The sequence below is a fragment of the Anastrepha ludens genome, chromosome 5 (assembly GCF_028408465.1).
Source record: "Anastrepha ludens isolate Willacy chromosome 5, idAnaLude1.1, whole genome shotgun sequence".
Classification (NCBI taxonomy): Eukaryota; Metazoa; Arthropoda; class Insecta; order Diptera; family Tephritidae; genus Anastrepha; species Anastrepha ludens.
In genome coordinates, this window is record NC_071501.1 from 112,444,073 (window position 1) to 112,468,628 (window position 24,556).

Genomic DNA, 24,556 nt, shown 5'->3' on the forward strand with positions numbered 1-24,556 from the left:
CCGTTTCTCCAAAATTCTGGCCGCTGCTTGGCTATCCATGACTCAACCCATATTTTGGTAGCCTCGTACGAGGAGAACCGCTGGTCCGCCAAATCGAGACTCATATGCCGGAACAAATGATAATCGGAGGAAGCTATGTCTGGACTATACGGCGGGTGGGGTAACACTTCCCAGCCAAGCGTTCCAAGGTATTTTTTGACAGGTTGAGCAACATGCGGCCGAGCGTTGTCATGTTGCAAAATAACCTTGTCGTGCCTTTTTACCGTTTCCGGCCGTTTTTCTTACAATGCCCGGCTTAAACGCATCAATTGCAGTCGGTAAAGATCCCCCGTGATTGTTTCGCCCGGTGAGAGCAGCTCAGAATATACGACGCCGACCTGATCCCACCAAATGCAGAGCATGATTTTCTTGCCGTGAATATTCTGCTTGGCCGTCGACGTTGATGCGTGGCCGGGCAAACCCCAAGATTTTTTGCGTTTTGGGTTATCGTAGTGGATCCATTTTTCGTCGCCAGTCACCACCCGATGCAAAAAACCCTTCCGATTTTGTCGCTCGATCAGCAATTCGCACGTAAAAAATCGCCGTTCGACGTCGCGCAGCTTCAACTCGTACGGGACCCAATGTCCTTGCTTTTGGATCATTCCCATCGCTTTTAGACGCTTGCACACGGTTGATTTATCAACGCCCAATGATTCAGCAAGCTCTTCTTGGGTTTGGCACGAGTCCTCGTTTACCAATTCCCCCAATTCCGCGTCCTCGAACTTTTTGGGCTGGCCAAGACGCTCCTTGTCTTCGGTGTGAAAATCACCACTTTTGAATCGTCGAAACCAGTACTCACATGTTGAAATCGACGGAGTATGGTCTGGGTAGGCCTCCTGCAGCAATTCACGGGCTTGTGCTGTATTTTCTTTCAAATTGAAGCAGAAAAGCAAAGCGTCCCGCAAATTGCGTTTCGACGGCACGAAAGTTGACATACTCGGAGCACGAAAACACTGCGTTGTTTATACTTCAGCGAAATGACAGATACTGATAAACAAAGCCTAGGGATGAGGCTTTGTCATGAATATATATTCAGTATTGCCAACGCGATAAAGTGATAAATAGCGCCATCTGTGTGTCACCTTTAAAACTAATTCAACCTCCCAATATTTTTCACTTCGTCTGCAATGGTATTTTGCTTTTGCTTCCAAGTACGTAAAGTCTCTCGTAATTTCAAAGTTATTACTGTCCACAGTGAAGTGTCAGCGAAGAAGCGGTGACTCTTTGGCTTTTCCCAAGATATGGTTAAGTTTACTCTCTTCAACAGCTAGACAATTTTTTTCTTTCTTATCCAAGTAGGACGAACCCAATCAGGTTGAAAGTATGAATTACGCTTTTGAATAATAGATGAAGGGCTCCGCTTTGTCTTGAATCTCGTTTAGTTTTGAATGACCGGGAAGAGACCTTCACTATTTTTACAGAGCTCGTAGTCTTGCTCTAATTAGACTCAATCAATCAAATCAATATTTGTGGGCTTTATTGATTTTTTTGTGCTCCGCATGCCACTTACCAATTTCCATATAATAGGTCTATTTATAAGTTCGTGCGGTTTTACAACAGATGGCGTAACTTGATTATTATTCCATCGATCCACATTTCCAAACATTCATTGGAGAGCTACTGTCGTAAGGCACAAACGTCAGTATAAGTTTTTTATTTGAAGCGTAAACAACAATATTTTTACCACACTTGAAAATGTCGAATTTCGTGCCAAATAATGTGTTTTTGCGGGGAATTCTTCTTCATTATTTTAATATGAAGAAAAAAGCAGCCGAAAGTCATCGTATCTTGGTGGAAGTTTATGGTGAGCATGCTCTATCTGAGCGAACGTGCCAGAAGTGGTTTGCACGCTTTAAAAGTGGTGATTTTGGCTTGGAAGACGAAGAACGCGAGGGTGCGCCGCCAAAGTTCATGGATACCGAATTGGAGGAATTGCTCGATCAAGATCCGGCTCAAACGCAAGAAGAGGTTGCAAAAACTTTGGGAGTTAATCAATCAACCATTTCCGAAAGGTAGGCCATTGGGTGCCGTATGAATTGAAGCCAAGAGACGTTGAACGCCGTTTTATGGCATGCGAACAACTGCTTCAACGGCACAAAAGAAAGGGTTTTTTGCATCGAATTGTGACTGGCGATGAAAAGTGGGTCCATTACGACAATCCAAAACGTCGGGCAACGTATGGATACCCTGGCCATGCTTCAACATCGACGTCGGCGCAGAATATTCATGGCCTGAAGGTTATGCTGTGTATCTGGTGGGACCAGCTGGGTGTTGTGTATTATGAGCTACTGAAACCGAATGAAACGATTACGGGGGATGTCTACCGACGACAATTGATGCGTTTGAGCCGAGCACTGCGAGAAAAACGGCCGCAATACGCCGATAGACACGACAAAGTTATTTTGCAACATGACAATGCTCGGCCACATGTTGCACAAGTGGTCAAAACATACTTAGAAACGCTCAAATGGGATGTCCTACCCCACCCGCCGTATAGTCCAGACCTTGCGCCATCCGATTACTATCTCTTCCGATCGATGCAACATGGCCTGGCTGACCAGCACTTCCGTAATTACGATGAAGTCAAAAAATGGATCGATTCGTGGATTGCGGCAAAACCGACCGAATTTTTCACAAAGGGAATCCGTGAATTGCCAGAAAGATGGGAAAAAGTAGTAGTAAGCGATGGACAATATTTTGAATATTAAATTTGTAACCATTTTACGTCAATAAAGTTTCAAATTTCGAAAAAAAACCGCACGAACTTATTCATAGTCCTATATTTTAGGAATTTGAGTGCAAAAGACAAATACTTTTCACAAATTTAAAAACCAATATTGAAATTAATATTAAAAAAAAAAATATATATATATAAGTTAACACGCTGCGGTACCCAACATATTGCATTCCCACACCTTACCGATACACGTGCCGCTGCATCAGCATAATCGCTGTTATTCTATAGGACAACCCAACACCCTAAGTCAAGGCCAGTTACATATCAGGTACCACGTACTAATGCTAACGCACTAAGAACGGAGCCAGACGCAGCGTCAGCAAATTATGTTTCACACGATTGTGAAATACTTGCACATGTCACCAGTGCATGCCAACCGTGGGAAGCTAGGGGCGGAGCCAGCATACCAAGACGCGGCGCACCTGAAGGCAGCGGAACGACCCAAACCTATAAAGGCCTGCAGCGCACATCAAGGGGGCAGTTGTGTAGTGGACATTAACCGTAGCTTGTAACATTTACCTTTGTAGTAAATAAACCTTGTAAATTCTAACTTTGATCCTTTAGTGTTTCATTTGCAGGGCAAGTTGGCCCTTTAATTTTTTTGAGTGTATTGGACTGAAAGTCCTTTTCTGGCGCCCGAGCAGGGACCAGTAGTGAAGTGACAAAATAAGTTGGAATTAGCTAAGAGCTAGAAAATAAAGTGAAAAGAGTCGCTAAAATTAAAAAAAAAAAAAAATTTTAAAAAGTGTAAAAGCTAAAAAAGCTACGAAAATAAGTGAAAGAAAAAAGTTACAAATAAAAAAGAGAAGACAAATTTAATAAAGAGTGTAATACAATTTTTAAACAGCCAAGGGCTACGAAAGTGAAAGCGAAAAAAAAAGTTCTAAGGGAAAATAAAAATAAATTCTCCTTTAAATAGCCAAGAGCTACAAAAGTGAAAGTGGAAAATAGTCGAACAGCCAAGGGCTAGAAAATCAAAGTTTTAATGCTAACAGAGATTCTGTAAGTAACCGCTATATATTTTTTCTCTTCTCGTCTTAGCTTTTCCAGGATGGATTCACTCCAAGTTACGGTGACGAATTTGACGGGTGCAGTGAATGCACTCATGGAACAACTAAATGGTTAGAGAGGCGTGTATCGTGCTTGGACACACTCCAAAGTCGGGTCGCTTCGATAGAAGCTGCTACTCCTGCTCAAAGTACGGTGGAAGCTCACGTTCAACCCCGAGCTCCAACAACTGAGGAGGAGCTAAGAGATATCTCGAGGCTTCCTGACTCCGTAAAGGAGTTACAAATTTTCAATGGCAACCCAACAATGTTTGTATCATGGGTGCACGCTGTTGAAAGCATCCTTACCGATTTCGAGCCGGTAAAGAGTAAGCCAATCTATCGTGCAATCTTACAGCACATTCGCCAAAAAATACGAGGGCCCGCCGATACTGCCCTCATATCGTATAGCATTTTTGACACTGACTGGGCCGCCATGAATGAGTGTCTATCGCTCCATTATGCAGACAAACGAGACATCTGCACCTTGGAGTACCAACTCCACCAACTCTCTCAAAAGAATTCACGGCTCGATGATTTCTACGGAGCCGTGAATCACCAATTTGCGTTGATTATCAACAAACTTAAAACTGAGAATTATTCTCAGGAAACAGTGCGTGTACTTATAGACACGTACAGAAACCGCGCATTGGATGTTTTTATCCGCGGGTTGAATGGGGATCTTTCGAAAATGCTCCTGGTTCAGCGCCCAAAAATTCTACCCGAGGCATATTCAAGGTGCCTCGAAATACAAAATACAAACCTAAGGAATTACACAGTGCATTCTCCGCGATTCAATAATCGCATCGTCGCACCTATGAATACGATGCCAGAACGCATGCATGGCCTAGAGGGCAATAAAGCACCCCCGCTACCACCAAGGATAACCTATCGTCCCCAAGAGCGACGATATCCCTTTGAAAATCGAGGTGGATACACTGTACCTAAACGAGATCCTCCAACAACCTCTCAGTCACCCGTCGAGAAAATGGACATAGACCAATCTGTCCAAACACGTAGAATAAATTACATGAATAGGCCAAATCCCTTTAAGCGGGGTGCAAAGTCAGACAACCTTCCGCGGAAACAGCAAAAGCTGTTCAATATAGAAACAGAAAACACCAAGGACGAAGTGAATAACTATGTAGCGGATACACAAGACGCACAGGAGGAGAATTTTTTATCCGACGGACATCTAGCATACCTTACATAGAGTATGTACTACCAGACGGCCGCACCCTAGATTTTCTGATCGACACTGGTGCCAACAAAAATTTTATTAGCCGAACGGTCGTAAGGCAAGGCAATCCAGTCGACAATCCCTTTTCCGTTAGATCAGCTGGCGGAAATATTACCATAAAAGAGAAAATTAATTTAAACCTATTTAAGGACGTAGGTAATGATTCCGAGACAACCTTCTTTGTACTCCCAGGATTGACGTCATTTGACGGAATCATAGGAGACGACACACTTAGGGATATAGGCGCTATAGTTGATAGGAAATCGAACATCCTAGCCGTAAACAAATACAAAATTCCATTGAAAGCCCGAATGTCCACGCAGGTGAATTATACGATGTCTAAGGATCTCCCACTTCAAACAGAAGGGAAAGTGCGTAACCTTATTGGTAAATTTAGCAATCTTTTCTTACCCCTAAATGGAAAGGAACTAGTGGACACTTGTGTACGCGCTGAAATCAAGACAACAACTCATGAACCTATTTATAGCAAAAGCTACCCGTATCCATCTTGTATGAGAGAGGAGGTCGACCGACAATTGAACGAGTTGTTGGAAGAAGGAGTTATTCGACCATCCAGAAGCCCATATAACTCTCCTATTTGGGTGGTGCCTAAAAAACCTAAGCCAAATGGAGAGAAACAGTACTGTATGGTGATAGATTACAAAAGGCTTAACGCCGTAACTATCCCCGACACCTACCCTATTCCTGATATAAACGCTACCTTGTGTAGCCTTGGTAACTCTCGATACTTCACAACCATTGACTTGACTTCTGGGTTCCACCAAATCCCTATGAAAGAATCCGACGTACCGAAAACTGCTTTCTCAACGATGAATGGAAAGTATGAGTTTTTGAGATTGCCTTTCGGCCTTAAAAACGCGCCGGCCATTTTTCAACGCACGATCGACGACGTATTGAAACAATTCATTGGCAAAATCTGCTACGTCTATATAGACGATATCATTGTGTTCGGCAAGGATGTTGACGATCATTTGAAGAATGTTGAAATGGTATTTTCCCAATTACTACAATCCAACCTTAAAGTGAATTTAGAAAAAACGTGTTTCCTGCAGACAGAGGTCGAATTCTTGGGATACATCATCACTCCCGAAGGAGTTCGTCCTGACCCAAAAAAGGTCGAGGTCATGAACTCGATCTTGCCACCATGCAATTTAAAAGATTAAAAAAGTTTTCTGGGAATGACCTCCTACTATCGAAAGTTCATCCGGGACTATGCAAAAATAGCTAAGCCCCTAACAAACCTAACGCGCGGGCAAAATGCACAAATAAGGGCAAATGCATCAAGGAAAGTAGCAATACAACTTGACAGCGCGGCCTCACAAGCTTTTACTGATCTAAAACGTATGCTAACCTCCGCTGATGTTCTGGCATTCCCTGATTTTGGCAATCCATTTAACCTAACCACTGACGCATCAAACTACGCAATTGGTGCAGTCCTGTCCCAGGGAGATATAGGTACAGACAAACCAATCGCATACATTTCTCGTTCGCTGAACAAGGCTGAGGAAAACTACGCCACCAATGAAAAAGAAATGTTAGCTATTGTTTGGGCATTGGACAACTTGAGGTCGTATCTGTACGGTGCCAAAAAGATAAGGATATATACTGATCATCAACCCTTAACCTTTGCCTTAAGCTGTCGCAATTATAACGCCAAGCTTAAACGATGGAAAGCAAGGATTGAGGAGTATAATTGCGAACTAATCTATAAACCGGGAAAATCGAACTTGGTTGCCGATGCTCTTTCTCGCCTCAAAACCGAGTGTAACATATTGAATGAGTCTGTTGTCGCTCAACCTCCATCTGTATCGGGTCAAGAGCCTACAACAAGTGCAGAACCGGAAATCGACGCGACCTCCGAAGGCACGATGCACTCAGCCGATCAAGACAGCTCAGACCTAGTACCACATGTGGAGGCCCCCCTTAACGTGTTTCGAAACCAGATTATTTTTAGAAATGGAGATCGCCCTCGATGCCTCGAACATCCTTATCCAGGCTACAGTAGATACTACGTTTCATTTCCTGAATCCGATGTCAACGCACTGGTTAATATCTTACGGGAGTGCCTCAACCCGAACGTAATAAATGGAATTAAAATTCCCGAAGAACACCTCGCCGCACTGCAGGACACATATGTTAATAACTTCCGGAGATACAGAATCAGGATAACACAGCGATTAGTAGAAGATGTTACAATTCCTGACAGGATATATGAAATAATCGAGAAAGAGCATAGGCGAGCCCATAGAAACCCTCGCGAGAATAAAATACAGATACTTGAACAATTTTACTTTCCTTCAATGTCCAGACAGATCAGAGACTATGTCAAGCAATGCGATACATGCAAACTAAATAAATACGACAGGCATCCCTCGAAACCGTTCCTTCAACAGACGCCTGTACCTAGTTATCCCTGCGAAATTCTGCACATCGATATTTTTGAGATGGAGAAGCAGAAATATCTTAGCGCAATCGACAAATTTACGAAATTTGCTAAATTATTCCCAATAAAAAATAAATCTTCAATTCACATTCGGAGGAAGCTTACTGTTCTCCTGCACTATTTTTCCGTGCCAAAAATGCTAGTTATGGACAATGAAAGGGGATTTTTAACCCCTCTTGTCCTAAATTATATCCGATCACTAGGTATAGAGGTTTATCAAACCCCAACACAAAGAAGTGAAAGTAATGGTCAGGTTGAGCGTTTACACTCAACATTGATAGAAATGTACCGCTGTATTTCGGTTGAGTTTAGCCGGCTCACCCCTAAAGAACGCATTTCAATTGCTGTAGACAGGTATAACAACACCGTTCACTCCGTTATCAAGCGAAAACCGGGGGACATATTTCTCAACCGGACCTCAAGAATAAACTATCAGGGTTTGGTAAATTTCAGGGAAAAAACCATGGAGGATATAAAAGCTCTATTAGAAAGGGAGCAGGAGGTCAGAAACGCGAGGTTGAACACCAAACGCACCCCTCCGCGTTCTTTCGATACCGGAGATGAGGTGTTCATTTCAAACAAACAAATTAAGGCCAAACAAAAGCCATTATATAAAAAAGAAACGATTGAAGAAAATCGAAACGCAACAATACTAACGCAAACAGGAAAAAGTTCCACAAAGCGGATGTAAAAAACATCTAAAGATAACATTGGTCACAAGGCAAATCTTATGCTTAGATTCTCTGGTCCCAGGGTATGGGTGCAAATTTTTTGCAGCCGATGTAGTCAGATGTTGGTTCAATTCCAAATAACTCGATGGTTCGAATGATTGCAATCGGTGTGGTTCAACTCCACCACGAGGTCTCTGCTTTAATTGACGTGAAGCCACTCGTGCCATGAGTAGGCCATTTGCAACTATCAACGCTTATGGCTAAAAGGGATCAACGCGAGCCTTCCAATGTCAGCTGAGAGAAACGCCTACATTCCGATGCAAAATTACGCAACTAAGTTGTACACAAACACCTAAAAGGTGCAAAGAAAAAGAAAAAACAAAAAACAAAAAGAATGCTACCAAAAAATTACTAAATCACTAAGCATTAAAGTATGAGATACCATTGGTCAAAGGGTTAATAAGAAGCTTAAGATCAGTAGAATTCGGAGGTACGAATGCAAGCGTTAACGCGCCTGTAGCCGTTGAAGTTATAGTGGTTCAATTCCATTTTTCTCACTGGTGTGTGGTAACCGATGCGGAGGGGTTCAATTCCCCCAAAACGATCTTCTGCTTACTTGCGTGAAGTCATCCGTGCCATGAGTAGGTCGCTTGCAATCATAAACGCTTGCGACTAAAAGGGATCAACGCGGACCTTCCATAGTCAAGTTAATACCCATATTCCAATGCAAAAATTTAAAACACAATTTTTTTTACAACAAATAAAGATGGGTCCAAAAATATGGAAAAGCAAACATGCGCAAAAGACAAAAAAAAAAAAAAAAAAAAAACATATATAAATAAAAAAGCAAAAAGAAAAAATTTAAATTAAATACTAATATAAAAAAAATAATATATAAAAAAAAAAAAGAAAAAAGAACAAATTTTAATTAAATTTACTAACAAATTAACTAATTAACAATTTGAAATTTTTTCATAACCAACTAACAATTTTAAACCTTTCGATAACTAAAATAACACTAATCGAGCTTAAAGCAACTTGCAACCAATTTAACCAACTACTTCACTACTGGGTTCCCAACTAACGAAAATAGAAAAACCTTTTTTAACACAATAGACTTCACCAGCTTTTACTAATTCACCCTCCACGGCGCAACTCAAAACTAGGATAAGTCCCTAGAATAAGGAGTAGACACTAAGTTCGCATACTCTTAAGAAATTTACTGTTCGAATGAGATATTTGAAATAGAAATAGAAATAGAATAGCTTAGTAAAGTAGACACTAAGATGATAATTTTGTTCGAATGAATTATTTGAAATTCCATAGAATAGCTTAGTAAAATAGGCACTAAGATAATAATTTTCCATTTTTTATGTAAGCAAACAATTTACTAACATTACTATAATTCATAGCATCTGCCTCTGCGCAACTGCGCACTCTTATGAGATATTTGAAATAGGCTCACCATTGGCCACTATACGAGATGGGTACGGCTGGATCATCGATGGACACTTTAAGCTCATTCACGTTATAGATCTAGAGCGTTATGACTTGACAACGAATCAACTGGAACATTTACTAACCAACCTCAATGAAACAACAACAACCACAGAAGTACTGCTGTTCCAACTAAACAGAATTCGCACACACTTGGATGAACTGAGAGGGCACAAACTTGCGAGATCGAAGCGATCCATCAATTGGATAGGGTCTGCCTGGAAATGGATAGCTGGGTCACCAGATGCGCTCGACTGGGATAAGGTCCTTAACAACGAAAACTCCCTTAACCAAAATAGTAACAGGCAATACAAGGTAAACAATGCAATTTTCAAAAAAACTAACGAAGTATTGCAGAAGCTAAACAGCGTTGTGACGATCACAAATGAAGTCGTCGATCGAAGAACCAGGGAAAGGCTCGAGCAGGATGTCCAAAACAAGATAGCTATTCTGAAGGAAGACGTGAACGAGCTGATACGCGCCTGCCAAATGGCTAAGGCGGGCATCGTCAATAGCAATCTCTTAAGCAAGGAAGAAGTTAACCAGCTTGTTGGCGAGATTGACATCCTTCCATACAGTAATGCCATTGAAGCCATCGAGTATAGCAAACCTTCGATCTACACAAACAACACGCTATTGCTGTACGTGTTATCTCTGCCTAAGGTCACGGAGGAAAGATTCAACCACCTTATCACACGAGCTAATGTCCAGAAGGGCCATCGGATAGAATTGGCGTACAAAACTATCCTTATAAGCAAACAGGAGACGTTTGGCATAAGGGGAGACTGTTTGCACCTATCCTCAGCAATGGTATGTGAAAAGAAATCCTTGGACCTGCTACCGGAGGCTGGCTGTTTGGCTCGTCTCCTCAAGGGCGGAGAAACAAGTTGTCCTTACTTGACAAGCAACGCATCTACCGTCGAAGTAATCAAAGATGATACTATTTTCCTAAACAATTTCGTTGGCAACATAAGTTCAGGTAAAACCACTACTAATCTTAACGGTTCCTATATTCTCCGTGTAGACAACGAGACGGTAGTAATCAACAACCAAACATACTCAAGCATTACCACCTCAGGAGTTCAGGTGCTCCCACCAATCCTAACTAGCGTCACAAACCGCACAATGGCTATAAACCTCGATCTGGTACATGGAATGGCAATTGACAACTTGCAAATATTGAAGCACCTTAAATCTGAGACGAATTGGTTCATATTATCCGAGGGATCGGGACTACTGTTACTTATGGTGATAATTTGGTTTATCTGGAGGAAGCTCACAGCAAGGATCCACTTACCCGAAATAAAAATCGAGAACCAACTTAGTCGAAGGATCGAGAAACGTTCTTGGTCACCTAATCTGCGGGACGCAGATATTTAAAGGGGGAGGAGTTAACACGCTGCGGTACCCAACATATTGCATTCCCACACCTTACCGATACACGTGCCGCTGCATCAGCATAATCGCTGTTATTCTATAGGACAACCCAACACCCTAAGTCAAGGCCAGTTACATATCAGGTACCACGTACTAATGCTAACGCACTAAGAACGGAGCCAGACGCAGCGTCAGCAAATTATGTTTCACACGATTGTGAAATACTTGCACATGTCACCAGTGCATGCCAACCGTGGGAAGCTAGGGGCGGAGCCAGCATACCAAGACGCGGCGCACCTGAAGGCAGCGGAACGACCCAAACCTATAAAGGCCTGCAGCGCACATCAAGGGGGCAGTTGTGTAGTGGACATTAACCGTAGCTTGTAACATTTACCTTTGTAGTAAATAAACCTTGTAAATTCTAACTTTGATCCTTTAGTGTTTCATTTGCAGGGCAAGTTGGCCCTTTAATTTTTTTGAGTGTATTGGACTGAAAGTCCTTTTCTTATATATATATATATATGGAACCGCGTGTGCGTTGAAAATAGTGCAGAAAATTAAGTATTCAAGAAGTGCAACATAATACTCGTTCAATGACATTTAAAATTTTTTTTCCTTGTCTCTTTGTAAACACTAAACTTAGGAATAGCTGAACCGAATTTGAAGCTATTTCCACTGATGGATGGGAAAATTTTCAAAGCAGGTTATAGGCTATATCTGACTTGAAAATATTACTCCTCAGTTGGCGATGGGGCTAAAATATTAAGAAATAAAATCTAATTTTTGGTATAGTGCCACTTATGTTCAAAAAACGTACAGGACTACCAGGAAAGACGCCGCAGATACATAAAAATATTATTATTTAGGTCATTGCTGATTAGCATTATTATTATTATTTTTATTAAGTAGAATAGAAAAATATAAAACTTAATATTAAGGAGAGTACGAGCTTCTAAAGCCGTCGATTCGTTATATTAAATACGAAAAATTAAAAATATGAGAAAAAAAAACCTTAAAATACGAGTATACACCTGTTCATTATAAGTAATTAATGCGAAGTAGGTGTTTTTGATAAAAATTTCATTTGAGTAAGAAATGTGTGAAATGTTTAAAAATCATACAAACTTATCCTCTACTATGAAATTACAGACTTGTTTTTATATTAGCCTAGGATACTCATTTTAATATTGTATATTTTAAGTATTTGTGAGTGATATTTTCTTAATTTCTCTAAAAATTGGCATTCATTAATGAAGTGCTCCACTGATGCGATGCGGGAACAAAATGTGTAGGAGGCAGCAGAATTTTCACCGACAGTAGGTGTTGATGTGTTAAAATTGAGCGACCAATCCCTGGGCGCGGAAAATTGTTGATTGAAAACGTGTAGTTATATTCAATCACTTTCGTTGCATGGCAAAACTTTCCAGATATTCGATTTTAAAGATTATTGAAAAAATATTTTTTTTTGCTTGTTCGTCCATTTTTTGAAATATTTTTTCAAGGGTTCGATTATTTTCTTCTTTTAGTTAATTAATTTTAGGAATTAAATAATTAAAACCATTAATAAAATTTTAGCTAGGTCTTTACTGTTAAAAATGACTGTCTGATGAAAATTTCGCCTTATGATTTTTCCCTAAGCATTTCCAGCTTATGAAAACTATACTGCAGATTATTCTAAAAAGTACTAATAACCACAAAAAGGTACCTCAATATTTCGGACAATTTTGGCAATTTTATGTTATTTATTTGAGTTGCACTCCAAAAATTGGAGGAGGAGTTTGACCAATACCCAAAGAGGGTGCAAGCGCGAACTATGTAATATATGTATGTGTATGCAATGTTCATACATTTTTTATGAAAGTAAAGCTCATTCTATAATAAAAAGTATATAACTCCGATTTCAAATATCTCAAACAGTTCTACAAATTTACAAAAAAAAAGTTAACAAATTTCCAGAAAAATTATAGCTTTTGAATTGCAATTTCCAGAAAAATTTTTGATATACAATTTTATATGAAGCCTATTAAAATTTTTCATATGGAAGAAAATATAAAAGTTATCAACATTGAAAGATTACAATCCCTTTTAGCAACTTCCAACTTTTTTTTTCGAATCGCATGAAATTCGAAACGAATGCAGGACACTTGGAAAATTCGGAAAACTTTCTGGTTTCCTTGTTGTGAAATATTACGCTGAACAAACGTTTGAGAAATAGTTCTGCGCTGCAAGAAATAAGATGTATGGCAGCCGGAAACATAATGGACCTCGAATACGAACCCAATTGGATGGCAGTGAAGCGCAAACCTACTCGTCTACGGCAGCCGCGAAAGTTTGGCCTGATGACAAATCCAACATAGAGTAGCGCATAGAAAAGTTTCAGAAAACTATCAAAAAAAATCGAGTTGCGTCCAGACATTAAATCTTAATGGCTGCCAGTCAATGTTCTTAAATTACACTGCATAACATGTAGGGGCTTTTTTGCTGGAGAATAGACGAACCAACGCTCTTGGAGTGTTGGAGAAAAAGATTCTGCGCAAGATTTTTACACCTTTGCAGGTTGGCAACGGCGAATATCGCAGGTGATGGAACAACGAGCTGTATGAGCTTTACGACTACAAAGCCATTGCACAGCGAATAAAGATCCAGCGGCTTCATTAGCTGGGCCATGTCGCCAGAATGAATACAAACGCTTCGGCTCTGAAAGTATTCGGTGCGATACCAGCTGGTGGTAGCAGAGGAAGGGGAAGGGCTCCTCTGCGTTGGAAAGATCAGGTGGCGAAGAAATTGGCATCACTCGGCCAGTATTCAACTGGCGCCGGTGGGCACGAGAAAGAAATGACTGGCGCGCTTTGTTAAATTCGCCTAAAATCGTTTAAGCGGTTCATGCGGCAATCAAGAGAAAAACGAAACCAAGTTTTTCTGAAATCCTGGGTTGTGTATTGACAAGTAATTTCTCTGGTTTCTCGTGTTGCCGATTTGAAGAATTTTTTTGTTTGTAAGGTTTGAAGTTAGTGGCCGTGGAGGCGTATTTAAAGTACTTCAAATTGATTTGAATGCAAATATTTTTATCTCAAAAATGTGTACCTGGAGGTGTTCTGGTACGAAGAATCTAAATCTGCAATTTATTTTTACTGAAAATGGAGGTTGGGGGTCGCTTTAGTGAACAGGTCGAAAATCCAAATTTTAGCGGGTTTTCTTTCACTCTGAAGTTCATAAAATTATATCTTATGTGGCAACTGCTCAATCTTTTATTACTTTTCTTAAGGTAGGAAATTTTTTTTTGGTGATGTACAACTACTTCTAGATGGAACAGACAGACAAAGCTAAATCGATTCCTTCCTTTATTTTCTTAATTTTGTATTATATAATATAAACACCTACAGGGTGTTACAAATAACGGTATAACGGGTATCTTATTATTATATTACCTTTTTACTGCCAAAATGCTTTCAGGTGTAATTCAAAAAAAGTTATTTTTATTCCAGAAACTGGTTTCATATATTTTCGGATATCTAATATTTATTGGTATCAAAAAACAAAAAAAAAAAAAAATTAAAAAAAAAAATTTTTTGTGAAATATTAAACTCTGTCAAAATATTCCTAGCAATTTAATTTAATTTCATGCTATTGCCAGCAACTCGATTTCGCCACTGTCAGATCGACATTTTTTGCCTTCGCCACCATTTTCGCTTAAGGGGGGAAACTGCTTTAGAGGCTTTTTTATTTTTTTGCATAAATGTCTTCCCAACATATCCAAGAATGTGTCCTCGAAATTTCAGAAGCAAATTCAAAATATTTTCGGAGTTACAGAAGAAATTGTGAGCAAGCGTCGAGCAGGTATACGGGCAGCCGGATCGCTTGAAGTGCGATTTCTTGGTTTTTTATTTTTGCGATTTTTCCTAATTGGCGGGAAAGATAGGGAAAAAGTTAAACATCCTATCGAAACGAGATAACATTGATTATATTCGGAATTAAATTATCTTCTAGTTGAACCTAAAAAACCTTAAGAAAGTATGATAAACCCACTTTTTAAACAATCTGGAGTGAATTTGTTTTTCCAAAAAAATGATTTTTTTTTTTAATTAGCAAAAAAATTTTGAATTTCTCACTTTTTGTTTAATTCTCTTGGTTTAACCAGAAGCTATACTATACTAAAATAATTTTTTTTTTGGGTTTTTGGTTGGAGATGAAAATTGCGACCTGCATCTTTCCCGCCGCACAACACATGCACACTCGAGGCGCCTCGGCAAAATGCTTGTGCCAGGCATAATATGACATTTATTTCAATGACGAAATTTAAGAAGACTGTTGAAATATATAACTATAAAACCAGAATGTTTCGTTTCAATCGAATATTTCTTTCCTTCCCAAAAAAACCCGCGAAAAAATCGATTGTTTGAAGCCTCTAAAGCAGGCTCCCCCCTTAAATATAAAATTTTTTCGCTTTTCTGCGCTCATTAGTGCGTAGAGTTAATGACTAAATTGCTAGATATCATATAGCTCAACGGTTATTACCATTGATGTTATTGTCGTTGTTATTGCCAGCCAGTCAACTGCGAAAATTTTGCAGTTTCACTGATTTTTCTATTGATTCTCTACACATAATTTCTTCAGACGGAATTATTTATGTAGTTGTAAATGTACGCGCGCATGTACGGCTAGCTAACTTCAATTTGTGTGTGTGAGTGTGTGTGTATTTGCGAGCGGGCGTAAAAGCAATTAATTTGATTGTCTACTTACAGTTCACATTCAGCGTGACAGTTGTCTCCAGCGTATGACCCTCGGTCATGGCACGATTCCAAACGACACATTTATATTTCGCGCCATCGTCAGCGCGTCTTGGCAATATTTGCAATGTGGCATTGGTGTAATGATTCTTCGAGCCGCCTTTCAGAATGTATGATTGTAATGGCACGGTGCTGCCCTCGCGATACCAGCTGCAATCAAGAAGAAAAAAGAAAATATAAATAGAGAAAATAAAAAAATCGCAGCAAGTAGCAAAGGTTTAAGTAGAAAATAAGAGAGCAGCGAAATGTGTTTAGTAGAAGAAGTGCAGATAAAGTGACACAAATACACACAAAGCAATTCTTATAAGTGTAAATAAAAAGAAAAAAAATAAATACAAATGAGGAGACGTTAGAGTGGACGCGTAAGAAAAATTACAAAATAATTTATTGACTTTGTAGCAGGAGCTGACAGCACAAATTCTGCAGCGTTGGTGTGTATGCACATTGGTATGGACAGATATGTGTGTGAGTGTATGTGTGAGATTATGTGCAATCAAACCATTTCACTTTTGGATGCTCATTTCTTTTTAATTAAGTCCTAATGTTGCTGTGACAACTGCCATTTCACGTGGTTGGGAGAGAGGCGGACAAAGCGAAAAAGGAAACTATGTGCTAGCATCTTTCTAAATTTCAAATGTTTCTGTGTGTGTGTGAGTTATTAGTAAAGTGTTTTAAAAGTCCACATTTTAGGTATTGTAGAACGTCCAGAAGACTTGGCTGATTGAGTTCTAATTCATGTTAAAGTATTTGAATGCTATAATAAGGGTGGAGAAGGAATTGGCTTCACTTGAGCTAGCGTATATATGTCGGCAGATGAAATTTCAAAACGGTCATGATATTGATTGAAAAACACTTCTCATAAGAATTTAGTACATAAAAAGGTACGTATTTTTTTAGTTTTGTTTGCATAATAGCAACTACGCTCAGAATACTCCTGCTTTACTCCCCTTCCTCTATTCAATATAACATTGATACGAACTTAAAACTTCAAAAATTTCTCATAAACTATTAATTTCTTACTGAAGTTCTTTCCAACATTTCCGTTCATAATATACCAGTACCCACAGCGTATACGTAACATTAGGATAACCTTGCATTTTTCATTTTACTTTTGAGTCAACATAATTTTCAAAGTCAATCAGTTTTCGTTTACTTTTAATTTCATTTTGACCTCAACTTTCATTTGCCTCCATCAGTTGGCTTAGCTACATTTCAGCTGTGCGAAGTCAAGTACGAGTACTTATTGTATCTGTATTGTGGGTGTATTGGCCTGGAAGACACATGTGAATTATGTAAAAAAAAATTTATGTAATTAGAAGATACTCGTAATAGTGAAAATTTAAAAATATTCTAAATTTCAAATACTGAGTTCATTACTGTACAAGGCTTGGCGAATTGAGCGTTGATTTTGGTAGGAAAAAAAAATTTAAAATAAGGTTTTGTGATATTTGTTGCATCTTAGACGCCAATTGAGATAATTTGAAGCTATTGCCTGTCATTGAACCCTCTAATTATCTATAATTCTACTCATCTATATATCTTATAGTTTTTTAAGAAACTGTGGACTCCATATGTCTTGAAATACTTCTTCAGAATGTAAATCATATTAGTTATGGGTATTTCAGAAAAATGTTTGGGGAAAAAGAAATCTATTTTTTTTTTGTAAATGTCTGTAGTGGTCGATATCTCGTAAAGTATCAATAAAACCTTTTCAAGATTACGCTGACATTTCACACTAAAAAAAATCTTTTGCTTTTTTTATAAAAGATTGTTAAGTTTTAAGGGCCGGTGTTGATCTTGAATAAAATACAATTTTTTTTAGGAAATTATTGTCATTTCTTTTTATTATGATAATACTGGTATGGCTCAATTATGCATGGAATAAAATATTGGCCAAATAGCCGCCGCGGTCTCGATGACGCTGAGGCATAATTGAGGTTCTATGCCGTTAATAAGCCGAATTATCTCATCCTTTAGCTCTTCAATTGTTGCTGGCTTATCAACGTACACCTTTTCTTTCAAATAACCCCAAACAAAGAATTCCAACGGTGTCTCATCACATGATCTTGGCGGCCAATTGACATCGCCGTGACGTGAGATTATTCGGCCATCAAATTTTTCGCGCAAAAGAGCCATTGTTTCGTTAGCTGTGTGACAAGTGGCACCGTCTTGTTGAAACCACATATCGTCCACATCCATATCTTTCAATTCGGGCCACAAAAAGTTCGTTATCATCTCACGATAGCGAACACTATTCACAGTAACTGCCTGACCGGCCTCATTTTAGAAAAAATACGGCCCAATGATGCCGCCGGCCCATAAACTGCACCAAACAGTCACTCTTTGTGGGTGCATTCATTTTTCGGCAATCACTCTTGGATTATCATTCGCCCAAATGCGGCAATTCTGCTTATTGACGAATCCACTGAGGTGAAAATGTGCCTCATCACTGAAGATGAAGTGCGCGTTATGCATTTTGATGTGAAGGCCCGTTTTCGTAATAAGCCTGAATAACTTAAACTCGTTGCTCGTTTGTGTATCTTTCCACGGTTCACATTGAATTAGTCTGAAATTGAAAAATGTCAAACGAAATACAGAAAAAGCTTGACGTTTAGGCGTGGTTCACATTCAACATCGGCCTTTGAAATTTAACGATCCTTTCTGTCACATTTGAGTTAGGCATTTTTGATGTTAAAGGAAATGTCGATAAAGTCGCACCACAAATCTAAGTTGACCGGCATGTTAGTAGTTGTATTTTAGCTCAGGAACTAACCATCGACCATTTTGCGCAAAAATTTTACGCCAAAATGATGGATCTCTTTTTCCCCAAATCAACATAAATAAGAAACAATAATAACCCGAAAAACTGGAATGCACTTCAGAACAGTTTTTCACCGTCTTTTGTGCAGCTCAAAAAACATTCCGCAGAATATTTTATACTTTCTAAAGTAAATTAGCTTAAATTTTGTAAAACATTGAACGTTTTCTCAAGTTCATGAGATAGGTTTTGTAATTGGAGTCTTTTTTAAATATTCTAAATATTCTGAAATTTAATCAGAAGAATTAGTTCTGAAACACAGGTCACTATTCTGAAGTTCCCTTTAATAGATTTTGAGATACATTTAAGATTTTCTGGAGTTTATATGGAATTTCAACTACGGTTTACTGCTCTGAAGCATAATTAACGCTTTCTGAAGAGCATTAACTTTGATTTAGAAGTAATTTTGACACTCTGAGTAATATGGATTGACGATCTTGGAACTGTTTAATAAGTTCTGAAGGAAGATAAAAATAAAATGTAATACAAACCCTGTTAGAATTTTTTGTATTGTATTGGTTAAGCTTCGGAGGTATATGTTTTTCGCAAAAAACAAAAGAAAAAAAAACAAAAACCAAAAATAAAAACTTATATAAATCAAATTTTCTCTGTTCTCAATTTTATATGTTCTCAATGATTTCAGACATCCCAGTGAAACTAACTTCATAATTTTTCACTACAATTTGTTCTAATTATTCTCGCCTTGTTTCTAGGAGTCCACCTGAGGGCTATCGACAAAAGCTGCTTAGAAAAAAATGGGTACAGTTAAAATAATGATCTTAAGAAAATGTTCAGATGCATCCTTACGCATTACATCGTTAAGACACCAATGGAATAGTACTATCTGCAGCAAAGTTCATCCCGAAGGCATCCTCTTACATACAAACTAGAGTTCATTCGTGTTGTATAACTTTTTGTAAAATTGTAGAGTTGTTATAAAGAGGTGTTATTTTGATAAAAGATCAATGGTTTCGTTGCTTGCGTGGCACGTAGCGTCGTCCTGTTGAAAATAAACGTTGTCCAGATCAATACCATCCAATTCGGGTCCTTAAAAATCGTTAATCATCTCTCGATAGTGCAATCCATTCAACGTAACTGTTGCTCCAGCTTCATTTTCGAAAAAGTAAGGTCTAGTGACTCCGCCGGACGATAAACCGCACGAAGCAGTCACGCGTTGAGGATAGCGAGACTTTTCAACAATAACTCTTGTATTTTCTGAGCTCCAGATCGGACAACTTTGCTTGTTGACGAAGCCACCAAGGTGGAAGTGGGCCTCATCACTCACGATGATTTTTCGATGGAGTTCGGATCACTTTCATGCATTTCAACGACCCAATCAGCAAAGACACGACGTTGTTGATAATCGACCGGCTCGAGTTCTTGTGTTAAGTGGACTTTATAAGTCTTAAAACCCAAATCTTTATTCAAAATATGGTGTAATGACGTTTGTGGAATGCCTAATTCCAAAGAACGACGAGGAAGGGACACACCTGGGTTTCCTTCAACACTTTCGGCTACAATAGCAATATTTTTGGCTCTTCTTGAGCGATGTTCAAGGGTTTTATTCTTCACTTCACTAAATTGTTCCAACAGCTCGAATTTTTTCAGCAATTTCTGTATTGCGGTCCGACAAGGTGCTTCACGATGACCCAAAAATGTTCGAGTTTTACGAACCGTCTCTGCCAAATTTTCACCATTTTTATAGTTAACTATGGTACCCTCGCCCGCTTCGCTAGGCGATAAATTCAATGATTTGCTGAAAGGGAATAAAATTAATCCGAAACAAAGCAAATTCTTTGATACAATTTCATCCGAACTTTATTGTAACACTTTTTGGTAGACAACTTTTTTGGTTTTTCCATCTTTCGCGTAAATGAATAATGACGATGGTTTGCTTACTCGTGAGCAAGCTACATACAATTGTCCATGACAAAAAATTGGGTATTCTAAATTAATACCGCACATTTGTAGATACTGTCCTTGCGCCTTATTAATTGTCATAGCGAAGGCAATTCGAGTAGGGCACTGTAAACGTTTGAAATCGAATGGTAAATCCGTCTGAATCAGTGGAATTCTGAGTATCAAAACGTCTTCTCCTTTGTACTTCCCTTTCAAAATTGTTGCTTCGATAACGTTACCCATTAGCTTCTTCACAGCGAGTCTGGTACCGTTGCAAAGTCGTGGCACATTACTGCTGCGCAGCATAATAATCGGCGCTCCAATTTTTTATCGTAAATTATGAGGTGGTAGGCCTGGCAAATCGAGTGAGTTTAAGAATTCAGTTGGATAACTTACGACATCATCTTGATCAGTAATAGTGTCCATTGACTTACTTATATGCAACTATGTCACCAGGTATTTGATCCAAAATAGCTACATTTATATCATTGACATCCTTATTTTTCCCAGCTAAAATTGCTCTTTCGCTGAGCCAGTCATGGGTTTTGTAATGTTGAAGTATGTTTGGAAATACACTCTGCATCAATGCCTCTTTAGACTGTGCAAAAGTGCAGAAATTGTTAGGCAATGTAATCATTCCTGTTGGATCGACAGACAATTGGCCATTTCCGATTATCAGTAATTGGTGTGAAAATTCAGTTGCTGACGGATCGTTCTGTAGTTGAACACGTACGTTTGAAGCAAGTGTAAGCGTGTTTACATGTCCCCATAAATACGATGATTTTAAACATGCATTGATTTCATTTGCAGCCGTAGATTTTGGGATCACAGGTAATGTTTGCCTGAAATCTCCAGCCAATAAAATCATAGCACCTCCAAAGACTGTTTGGCTTCCTCGTAGATCTTTCAAAGTTCTATCAAGTGCTTCCAATGATTTCTTGTGTGCCATAGTACACTCATCCCATACGATGAGCTTACATACTTTAAGAACTTTTGCCATTCCAGAAGTTTTCGAAATATTACATGTTGGTGTTTCATTGACCTGCATATTCAAGGCAACTTTAATGCAGAATGTGATTTTGATTTTTGCTTTTTTTATATGAAGAAAATATTAAAAAAAAATTTTTTTTTTGCTAAAAAGCTTTCCCTAGTGGATCCCTATAATATGAAAAAAGAACGAATAAAATTGGCCTCGTATCGGCCTAAAAAATTGCGTACAAACGAACATCATTTCATTTTTATATATATAGAAGATTCTAATAATTTCAGTGCCATTTTTATTAATGGCGTAATTTATCAAGTATCAAAATATGACAGCTTCAAAAGTGACATCTACCGAAATAGCGGGCTATTCAAAATAACACCTGTTATTGGAAAACCTTTTATTTGGATGTTTAGTTCGGACTGAAGATATTGCGTTGGAGCGAAATAATCTTTTTCCTAAAAAATATGATTTATTTTCAAGATACGATTACATAATTATGACTATTTTTTAGCCGCTATATACAAGGAAATCAGTATGATTCCAAAGGAACTTATTATCATAATAGTCATCGTTTCCTTTATCAATCATTAGATAGTAGGGCCTCCAACATCATAATAATGTAACCTAATTAGCGGTATTTTAATGCGATGTCGAGATGCCAAGCCAAATTAAAGTTTTGTGGGAATCTCATTTCATGAAGGAAATGAAAATCTGGTTTGATAATACTAACCGCATTCTTTTGCACCCGAGTTGAAAAAGAACACTCGGTTAAATGTTACATGCAATGCAGTGCAACAACATAACTCGTATACCTGTATATTAACTCAATAGAATCCAATTTGTATAAACCTATATGACTTAGTGTGCGGTGCTGCCAAGTTCAATTATGGCAGTATTGTGATTGATCAGGAAAGAATATAGACATTTTCATTCAAATGTCATTTTTTATTTATCTCTGTACACCAAATTGTGTGACCCAGTGGGAATTTATATGAGCAATGCCATGGCTGAGTTAACCTAATTGGAATGTTATTTTGCAACTAGTTTACAAAAGAATACAGCTCATGTTCCTGTTTAAGCCATCTGCGCTTAATATTTGTCTCACATGAGGGATATGACGGCAACGAAAAGGCAGACTTTCAAGCCAAAAAAGGGGCAGATGAAAACTTCATCGGACCTAGTCCTATGTTCGGATTCAACAAAAACAACCTAAAACAAAAAATAAAATACTGGGCCAAAACTCTATTAAATCAGCATTGGAACAATGTAGAGGGTCTTAGACACTCCAAAAAGTTCTTAAGTTTCAACGCTAAAAGAGCCAACATGGCCCTCACGTTAAACAAAAAGAGCATTCGCACTCTCACAGGCGCCCTCACGGGTCACTTCACCTGCAACAAACACTTACATAAATTAGGCATAACTAACACCAGCACCTGCCGGAATGAAACAGCAAAATAATAGAAAATACGTTCGTCCCCAGGTAGAGGCAATGGCAAACCTGTCATATGTATTTCTGCTCATAAAAAAAACTGGCATTCGGAGTCTGGCATAGGTCCCTCCAATTGTGGAACAACATCAAGACGCACGCCACAAAAAGGAGGCGTAGCCCCGCCAAACACATAACAGAAATGTACGCGCAAATTATTATTATTTTATCTTTGCCTGTTCCGCTTCCTGATTTCATTCGCGTAACAAATCACTGCACTTCTCAAACGGCTTAACAAGCGGCAAACTTAAAATAGAAACTGCTGCTTTCGGCAAACCGAGTGTCCATCTCGTGCGAAAAGTTCAGTTTTACACTGGCCTAGACTTTTTACTCGTTGTGATTTTTTTTCCCCAAACTAACAAAAACTACTAAGCTGTGCTTCATACTGACCCAACACTGTTCTGCTCACTTTATTTAAAACTTTCTCTGCCCATGGGCAAACAATACTCATCTCTCGATGCTTTCTTTTTTTGTTATTTGTTTTCTCTGATTTTCACTGATTGCTTATAGGCCAATGAGTATGAAAATACGAGCATATACTTTGGTGTAAATGTGTTTGTGTTGGCCTATACGACTTATATATATGCATGTGTATGAGTGTGTATGTATGTACTGACTTTATTTGCTTTCTACCTTCTGACCTGTCGTTAAGTGACACTTTTCACTTTACTATTTCGCTTGACTTACGTTATCATCGGATCCGGTGAGCCACCCACACTACTGCAAGTCAACTCCAATGGCTTATCCTCAGTGGCAATGGCAATATTACCGGGTGTTATCATGGGCGGATGTGGTGGTGTCAAAACTGTCAAATTGTAAAATTCCTGATGTACATCGGCACCTGTGCCTTTGGCCTTGATCCGACACTCGAAACGGCCATTATCGCGATTGTATGAGGTGTTTTTTATTTGCAAGTCATAAATCCCACGGCCAGGACGAAAATCCATTCTGCAAAGAGAGAGAGAGAGTGAGTGAGTGAGAGATAAACCAAGCAAAAAATAACCAAGAATGAGCTGAAAGTGTGGAGCTATGTGAAAAAATATGCGGAGCATTTGGAAATGGGTAAATTTCAGTGTTGAAAAAATGATAAAAATGTTAGAAGAAAATAAAAATAGCCACAGCTGGGGCAGCAGGACCACTCTAGTCGGTCAGGGCAACAGCTGTGGTTGAAGCAGTGGCACCATTGACCCACAGCCTATACTGGACGAACAAATAAAGCGCGCGTCAAAGTTATTGTATGCACAGCGGCGGCTGTGGTGCTGCTGGTTGGTGTGGCGCGCCAACGAAGGACACAACGTGGCGTTGACACACTCAACTGCTGTTTGGCTATTTGCAGCCCAACTACTTTGCCTCCAACCTCCAACCATCGTTTGCTCTGCTCCAATTTTGTACATTTGAATTTGTTTGTTTGCAAGTGAAAATTAGAAAATGTCAATGACAGCGCGTTTGCGCGCACGCCAAGTGGCACAAGGAAGCAATAGCCTTGGCAAGCAGCGGGCAGGACAATGGC

At 38.9% G+C, this 24,556-nt stretch overlaps 1 protein-coding gene across 1 annotated transcript in view; it reads right to left on the minus strand.

The window, feature by feature from the left end:
• The window catches only part of LOC128864847 (neural cell adhesion molecule 1), a 154,868-nt gene extending 130,875 nt beyond the window's left edge, over positions 1–23,993 (minus strand). Inside the window, exons 1-2 of the mRNA XM_054104606.1 lie at positions 23,734–23,993; positions 15,812–16,008 (exon numbers count right to left, since the gene is read on the minus strand). Coding sequence (XP_053960581.1) covers positions 15,812–16,008; positions 23,734–23,993 — 457 coding nt within the window. The remainder of the gene's footprint in view (positions 1–15,811; positions 16,009–23,733) is intronic.
• Between the last annotated feature and the right edge of the window lie 563 nt (positions 23,994–24,556).